The sequence below is a fragment of the Psammomys obesus genome, unplaced genomic scaffold, assembly GCF_907164565.1.
Source record: "Psammomys obesus unplaced genomic scaffold, mPsaObe1.curated_primary_1811, whole genome shotgun sequence".
In the NCBI taxonomy this organism is placed as follows: domain Eukaryota; kingdom Metazoa; phylum Chordata; class Mammalia; order Rodentia; family Muridae; genus Psammomys; species Psammomys obesus.
This window is the reverse complement of record NW_026596085.1, coordinates 13,620,473-13,628,773: the sequence shown is the minus strand read 5'-3', so window position 1 is coordinate 13,628,773 and position 8,301 is coordinate 13,620,473. Positions and strand designations below refer to the sequence as shown.

Sequence of the window (8,301 nt, the reverse complement as noted above, 5' to 3'; positions counted from 1 at the left end):
AGATAGATAGATAGATAGATAGATAGATAGATAGATAGATAGATAGAGCCATTTCTCCTGACTAATAATACAGGCTGGTAGCCAGGGTTTCCTCTGTGCAGTTACTCTGGGCCTAACTGTGCAGGATATGAAAGCAGAAGCAGGGCTGAGAATAAGAGTGAGCTACAGTTATCTGTATGCATGAAAATGCCATGATGAAACCCATTTTTATGCTAATTAAAAAGTTTAGTGTAATGAAGTTTAACAAAACCCTTTATTTAATTCAGCAAAGCCAGAATGCTCTCATTTTAACCTGCATTCCATATAGAACTACTGAAGAAAATCTTTGCCTTCTGTTGTCTGTACCCATTATCCAAAATGCATATGGGTTCTGGCAGCAGCACACATCACCCCATTTCAGATGTCCTGTGGCCCATAGCATCCAGGCAGGCATGTCACTCAGTCACTTGTGACTCAGTCACAAGTTACATTGGCTTCTGCTAAACATGATCTCTGTTCATTTCTTTACTTCCTGTTACTGCAGGGCTGGCCCAGGGGTAAGGGACAGACCTCTGTCCACCTGGGAAATTCCCAGTGAATGAATGATTTGGCCTTCTCATCCTGTTAGCTGGAGGACACTGCCCAGGCTTTCTCCCCACCCCTATAAATAGAGAGCCTCTTGTAGCCAGACAGGGACACTGTTAGAGGGCATAAACAAGAATGGTCCAGTTTGGACATGACAAATCTAGCAATCAGGCCATCCCTTGATTCAAAGTAGACCTTCTATTTAGCTTCTGCTAATGCATGTTATTTTGAAAAGGTTAGAAAAGCAGACAGGTGTTAAAAAAAAAAAAAAAACCCACCTTATTCCCTGTCACCACCAGTCACATCTGAGTCAATCAGACATGCCTGTGAATCCATGTGGTCATATAGAAAGGTAACATAATCACATACTGCCAACATACCCCCATCCACAGACAGCAGTGTCCCAGAGCGTGGAGGCCAAGGTGTGCCAATGTGGCTGGTCACATAGCTCTGTCCCATTGTTTTAGCACTTTGCTCTTATGGGTCTTTGTGGCCGTGGGAGTCCTGGACTGATACCTTTCTCTTCCACTCTTATGTGGAGCATCCAGCTGGAAGCTGCAGTGCCGTACCCCACATCCTAACCCTGCCTGGTCACGGTCACTGGCTCAGCCCATGGCCTCCTGCATTTCACCACAGTCCTGAAGCAGAAACTGGGTCTATCCTGCATATTCTTTACCCTCTGTTTCCCTCTCCAGAGAATCCTAATGTACCCTGACTACTAGAGTCCAGTGGGTTCTGGTCATGCCATGACAGCTGTCACCAACACATTTCTGCAGGGTGCAGGACAAGGCCACATTGATGGTACCTCTCAGGGCCGGGCACATTTTGCCTTTTGTATAAGAAGCCTTGTGTCTTGGAGCTTGGTGTCTATGACCCTAGTGCTGGCAGGCAGTGGTGTTCCTCACCCAACTCAGGTGTATATCATCCACTAGAAGAGTTATGTGAACTGCCATCAGGCCAAGGTAGGCTGTGTGCAAGAATACTTTACAGAACACTGCCTTTAGTCAGCCAGAGTGCACCTACCCTGAAGGTTGGCTGGGGTTTTCCCAGGACAGAGGCAGGGGTGGGGGTGGAAGAGCTTTGTTTTGTTTACTTGGCCACTCGTGCCCTGGTCAGCCCTTTGGAAATGTTTTTAATTCATTTTGCATTAGGTTGGAATGTGAAAGGCAGGTTAGTGGTATGAAGGGCACTACCTTCTGTCTCTCTGTGGCCTCAGGAGCAGCAACGGGGGTGCAAGCATGCAGGGTAGCCGGCTCGTAAGAGTGGCGGTGTGCAGGCACAGTGGCTCCCTGGGGTGGTGGATTCCAACCCACGGCAACATCACAGCCCTTAATGGCAGTTCATTTTCATAGAACCTGCCTTATCCCTGTTGCATCCAGTACTCCAGCAGGAAAGCAAGGTGCTGCTATCCTCAATCTCTGAGTATTCTGCCAAACAGGTCTTGATTGTTTTCTTAAGCCTGCCTCATGGTTGAGGACATGGCTCAGTTGATAAAGTGCTGATGAGGACCCGGGTTGGACCCTCACAACCCGTGTATAAAGGGCTAAGTCCAGTGGTATGTGCTTGTAATCCTAACCCCGGGGAGGTGGACACAGGCACATCCTTAGGGCCTGCTGGCTGGCCAGCCTACCCTGATCCTACAGTGAACTCCAGGTCTCTGAGGTAGACAGCCCCTGAGAGCAGCACCCAGGATTGTCTTGTGGCCCCCATGTGTGTATGTACACACATTGTCCTCCCTGAAGGGCCCTGTGTTCAGGAGTGATCGCCCTGTGCACACAGCACTGCAAAGCACTGACCCCCAGACAGATAAACTCATTGTCCAGCAGCAGACAGCCAGTTTCTCTGGAGCCTTGTCTCTTGGAGCCTCCCCAAGGGCCAGATACGGCAGCAGGGCTATTGAAGAGGGCATCCTTTAGCACTTCACACGGAGCAGGCTGAAGCAGCCTGGCTTGTAGGGCTTGGCCCGGCATCTTCCAAAGTGCCAGTGCCTGAGGGGAGGGGTGGTGTACCCTGCTCTCAGTGTACACCCTGACCAGGCTGCTCTGTAGAATGGACTGTCTGGACCTATATTGTCCTGTTAGAGAACCATAGTGTCTAGAACATGGCCAAAGGCCACCTTTGAGGCCCTAATCCCACTCATCCGGGATGTCTGCCTGGGCTGGGTCATGGGCATTAGTAAGCATCTAGAGCTCTTCAAGTGACCATGTCTCTGAGCAAATGCTCAGAGCTGAGAAGCACTGACCCACAGGACATGCAGTGGGTTCTATCACTTTTGGTTCCTCACGGACCACAGACTACACAGGGGCCTCCTTTGTTCAATGAAAGACAGGCCTAGCTGAGAAAGACAGGTGTATAACCCCCCACTGCACGCTCACCGCCAGCGATGGCTTCGCGAGTTACTGATTGCCTCCTCTACCAAGTTGGTGACGGACAACAGTCTCTAATAAATGCACCATGTTCCCCAGATGGGAAACACTCCTGCCTGCTGCAGCAGGAAGACAAGCCTTTTTAAAAGAAGAAATCTGTATTTAAGGCCATGTTTGTCTGTGTTCTTTGCCTGCCTTAAAGGTCACCTGGATAGATTTTTCCTTCTTTAGCATTGCAGGCCGTGAAGAGCCGGGCATTTCCATTCTCCCTCCATCCAGTGAACTTGGGGGACTAAATTAGATTCTGAAATTGAGTGTGCAGTGGAGTCGGTAAGTTACCATAATGGGAGGGTATTGCTTCTCACCTTGCAAGTAGCGAGGTCATGATAATATGAAGCGAAGTGGATTAAAAATAAAACCAAAGGTATTTATTTATGACCTGCTCAGAATTGGATTGGCATCCGTGTAAGTTGCATCTAATGGTGGAAGACAGTAGATTGATGTTGATGTGTCCCCGAGGACATGCTGCCAGGGAGACCTGCTCCATGAATTCAATTTAAAGGCCCACAGAAGGTATCCAAAATGCAAAGGAAATAGAGGCGGGGGAGCAACAGTAAATGGCGATTAGAGAACGTCCTGGCTCTCGTGATTGGGCTGTACAGCCCTGGGGCTGCTGGAGGTTCCCTCTTAACTTGGTTGGGCATGATGGGGCAGAGCCAGGCCTGTGCTACTGTCCTGAGGACTACTATGGCCTCTCCTGGTTCTACCCATCCCAACCATGCTGTCCACATTAATGGGCAGCTCAGGCTATCTAAGTAGCTATCTAGAATCTTGGTGGGTCAGGGTCTGGGAACCAGGCCCTGCTAAGCTGTGCTCTTTTGAGGCCAGCTGTTCTGTGTCTCTTGTCAGCTGCCTGGAGCTGGAGCAGGATGGCTTCAGGGCCCAAGTCCTGTAGAACTAAAGTCTGAAGAACCATTGGGAAGGAGTGTGCTGCTCCCTGGCAGGGGTGGCCTGCCATTCCCAGCCACTCCTCTTTGGAGACTCCTCTGTGCAAATGTGTCATAACCACATAGACCTCCAAGGCCACTGTCTGCTTGATCCTCCGAGTATTGCAGTCTCCCAGGCCCCGCCCTGTCCTTGATGAAGTTCCCAGAGACTCTGTATGTGAGCTGTCATCTGATAGGACAGGCCAAGCTGTTGAGGCCATGATGTGTGGGGGTCACTTGCGTGTTACTTACTGTATTGCCCCCAAGACCTTGCGATTTTTTTTCCCTATTGCTGGCATCATTTGTTGTTAGTAACTGGCTGTCTCAGTAGTGTCTGTCTTTAGTTCCAAGCTCTTCACTCTCAGACATCCCTGGGATGTGGGGATGCCCCCAAACCCCCACTCTGAGTAATGGCCCAGTACAGACTTGGGGTTTGGATGAAGCAAAGGAGATGTAGCATGGAAATCCCAAAGCAGAGCTTTTCATCCTTGATGTCAGAACTGAATGACAGTGGCAACAGCTGCCCAGTGTGTACTCAGCCTGCACTCAGTTTGTGCCCACTGTGTGAATACTATGTGCAGTACATGTCAGTGTGTGTCCAGTGAGTGTATTGGGTGTCTACTGTGTGCCCACTGTATGCAGTCCATGTTCAGTGTGTTCGGTACATGCCTGCTATGTTCAGTGTGTGTCTGCCATGTGCCCACTGCATGCAGTGTCTAGTGTGTTCATTTTGTGCCTCTCTGGTGCTGGACATGGTCCATGTATCATTCCATTGGCTGGCAGACCAAAGGAGGTTCCTGGGCTTCTAGGTAACATGGATGATTGTCTCTAGGTGCTCAGTTGGGCATCTTGCTGCCCAGTCCCTCTTTGTCAGAACTTGTTACCTTTGGTCTTTGGGAGGAATATGGGACAGAGGTGGCCTTGTTGTGGGGCCTCTATGCTCACTCTGCCTTGTGGTAGCACATTGCTGAGACCTGAGGTGGTCACCTGATATACAAGGAAGTGTGTGCCTCTGACTGTGTTGCTCTCTGGTCTCAGGGAATCTTTGGATTCTCAGAATTCTCCTGCAGTCTGGCCCATGAAAGACCTCTGGCCACAAGGATGACTGCTGCTGTCTCCTGGAGTATCAAGGGTTTCACAGCTGAAAAGGGGGCCTGATAAACTACTGATAAAGGGATCACAACTGCAGTGCTGGGAAGACCCACAGTGGCTTCTCAGAAGCTGAGCTGGGTGGCAGATAAGACTGTAAAAGCCAGAGTCTGGCTGGGTGGGGTTCAAGGATGAGTGAGTGGGTAGGACCACAACAGCTGAGGGTACTGCCCCTGCTTCTCTCTTACTATGACTGAGTTCTCCCATGTGTGTGCTGCTGGGACCAGGCCTCCAGCCCTGGGCTCTCCCTAACTGTCTGTCTCTTCCCCCAGGAGTTGCTGCTCTTCCTCCAGAACCTGCCTACTGCCAGCTGGGATGACCAGGACGTCAGCCTGCTGCTGGCCGAGGCCTATCGCCTCAAGTTTGCCTTCGCAGATGCCCCCAATCACTACAAGAAGTGAGCTTGGGGCCCATGGCAGTGGCCTCACCCTGGGAACATCATCCCCTCCCTGCCTGAGCAGTCGCTGGCCTCTGGCCTGGTCCTTCCCTAGTGTTGCCTAGCAGAATGGGCCCTGGCATGGTCCAGGACTAGCAGGATAGGCAGCCTCACTTTGATGAGATACCAAAGAGAGCCCAGGAGAGAATCTTAGCTTCAGAAGCTCAGTGTGACCAGGAGTGTTCCTCACCCTGGCCCTTCCTTGCCAAATGCCCTTCCTTGGGCCCTCAGCTCAGACAGCCAAGAGGAAGTTTCCCTCAGAGAGGCCTGCTGTATGGGTGCCAGGCAGAGGTGGGCAGCCATCTCAGGCCTGCTGTGAAATGCACAAATCCATTCTGTCGTGAAAGAATAAAGTCCAGACAAAATGCTGAGCATGCTTTGGACTAAGGTAGGATTTCTGCACACAGAGCCTCTAATGGTCGCCATGTTTAGGCTTGACCTGATTTAAACCCGGCTAGATCAGGAGTTGGGTCATGGGAGGCTGCGGAACAAGGAGAGGCCAGGGCAGGCTGAGACTTCTCACAGTCACCTTACTTTCTGTCTTTAATTACCCTACTCCTTGTCCTTGCAGGGAGAGGGGTCAAAGAACTCCCAGGTAGGCTGGGGTTATTGTCAGTCAGGGCCCCAGAGACTGTCTCACGGGCCCACACTTGGCCATGATAGGATAGGAATGAGTGGTTCTGCAGTCCCAGCATTGTACATGGAGCCTCTTCCCACCACTCCATGGATAGGAATAGCCAGGGGCTCCTGGCCTGGGGTCCCTTCATGCCATACTGCCCCTTTCCAGATCTGCTGGTTTGGAGCCTTTGCCCCATGTTACTGGGCTACTCCAGGGCCCTCAGACTGGCTTCTCACAGGCGCTTCCAGGTCTGCCCCAGGCCGCCTGGTCTCTGTGAGGTGGGATTCCCAAGGACCACCAGTCTACCTGTAGGGCAAGAGTCTCAGACTCCTAGAGCAAGCTCCTGCCCTCAGTTACCCACTGGGGCCCACTCTCTGACCTGTCCCTTCTTCAGGAGCAGCACACCACTGCCCAGGCACTAGGACACTGCCCGAGGCTGTAGGAAAGACACAGGGAAGACGTGTGCCTGCTTCTGTTCAGATCTTCTTGGGTCAGATGGGGCATGACATCAGAGGGCTGTGCAGGCAGTCCATGTTCAGGATCAGCAGGGGAACATGATCCCTCAAACCAGTGCCTGTCCTGGGTGAAGGACACCCAGTTGTGAGGAAAGCTGCCTCAGTGTGGCTCTGTGGGGAAGCGCCATCCTTCCTGACCCTTCCATGGTGCTGATCATCCCTCAGCAAGAAGGGCAGGGTCATAAAGATCTGCCCCACCGTGTTTTGTTTTGTTTTTTAATATATAGGATGACAAGGACCCATGGGGTTAACTTGAGCCCTGAATGTATTTTCATGTGTGCAAATGCTTGACTGGGTGTAAGGGATGCTGGCAACGGTCTTGCATCTGAGCCATGAGCTGAGCCAGGCAGGATGTGTGCTTTGAATGTGATGTGTTGGAAACATGAAATAAAGACACTTCATAAGGCCCATGGTTTTTACATTTTTTTTATTGTATTTATTTGGGGGAGAGGGTTTGTGCACCTGTGTCATAGCCCAAGTGTAAAGGTCAGAGCACAACTTGTATCAGGAATCAAACTCAAGATGTCAAGCTTGGTGGCAAGTTTCTTTACCCATTGAGCCGCCTTGCCAGCCCTGTGGTCTTGGCTCACTCTTCAAGGCTCAGGTCTGTCCCAACACTGGCCCTTGTGCTTTAGGCCTTGCCTTGGTCACAGCAGTACTGTGGTCTTGCTGACATGCTTGGGACCTCAGAAAGAGGAAGGAGTACCTTGTCCAGGTGACATGGGGAAGCCACTTGCTGGGAATTGGGGTGGGAAACAGACCTGGATCTGATCCTCTAAAGTCCATTCTGGATATTCCCAGGAGCCAGCAAAATAAGTGCCAGGCCACCAGACCCTCTGCCAGGCTCTGGACAAGAGGCAATTCTAAGTCCCTGTTGTAAAAAGCCTTACTAGGTTGGCCCTGGGATCTGGGCCCCTCCTGCATACCCCCAGGAACTCAGGGCATGTCACCCTACCCTGTATAAGACGACCTCCAGCAGACAGGTGAAGGACTCCAAGAATGCTGCTCAACCCCTGCTTGAGGCCTTCCCTGCCTGGCACGGGTGCCCGTGGCCCAGGGTTCCTAGACAAGCCCCACCCTGAGTGGTACCCAGGACACCCAATCCAAAGAAAAGACCCTGTCTACCTAGCTCTCCTGCTGTTCAATGCTGGAAGCGACTCCATGGGGCAGTCAGACCTCTGCCACGGGCAGCTGTGTTGGAGGAGGGAGGGTTGTCCTGGGATGACTTGATCATGTGGGAGCCAATCACGCAAGTCTTCCATGGGAGCGTGGAGATGAGCTGCAGAAAAAGAGGCCCCATCTCAGGTGCGGCCACATGGCCTCCAGGTTTGTGCCACCCTTGGCCAGCAGCTCAGGGCAACCCCAGGGGTCTGCCTGCAGGAAGGGAAGGCCTGAATGCAGGCCCCTTCTGGAGCCTCCCTCCCCTTCCTTCTCAGCAGTGGCTCACTCATCTTTCACCCCAGACAATCTTCCCTCCGGTGTGACATTCAGTTCACACTGGGCCACACATGTTTGCCCCCATCTGACTTGGAGGCCTTCCATACCCACTCTGCAGCTCCTAGTGTGGGAGATGCTTAGCAGGAGGTAGCTCCAGAGGCACACAGATGAATGAGCCTGAGTCCATTTCATTGACAGACTGAAACTGGTTAATGTCTCCATCAGAGGA

General features: G+C 51.8%; 1 protein-coding gene across 2 annotated transcripts in view; it reads left to right on the top strand.

Moving 5' to 3' along the window:
* Positions 1-7,043, top strand: part of Tbc1d22a (TBC1 domain family member 22A) — a 274,151-nt gene extending 267,108 nt beyond the window's left edge. For both annotated transcript variants that reach the window (XM_055627174.1, XM_055627173.1), the window contains one exon: positions 5,338-7,043. In XM_055627174.1, coding sequence (XP_055483149.1) covers positions 5,338-5,466 — 129 coding nt within the window. In that variant the 3' untranslated portion in view covers positions 5,467-7,043. The remainder of the gene's footprint in view (positions 1-5,337) is intronic.
* Positions 7,044-8,301: the final 1,258 nt, after the last annotated feature.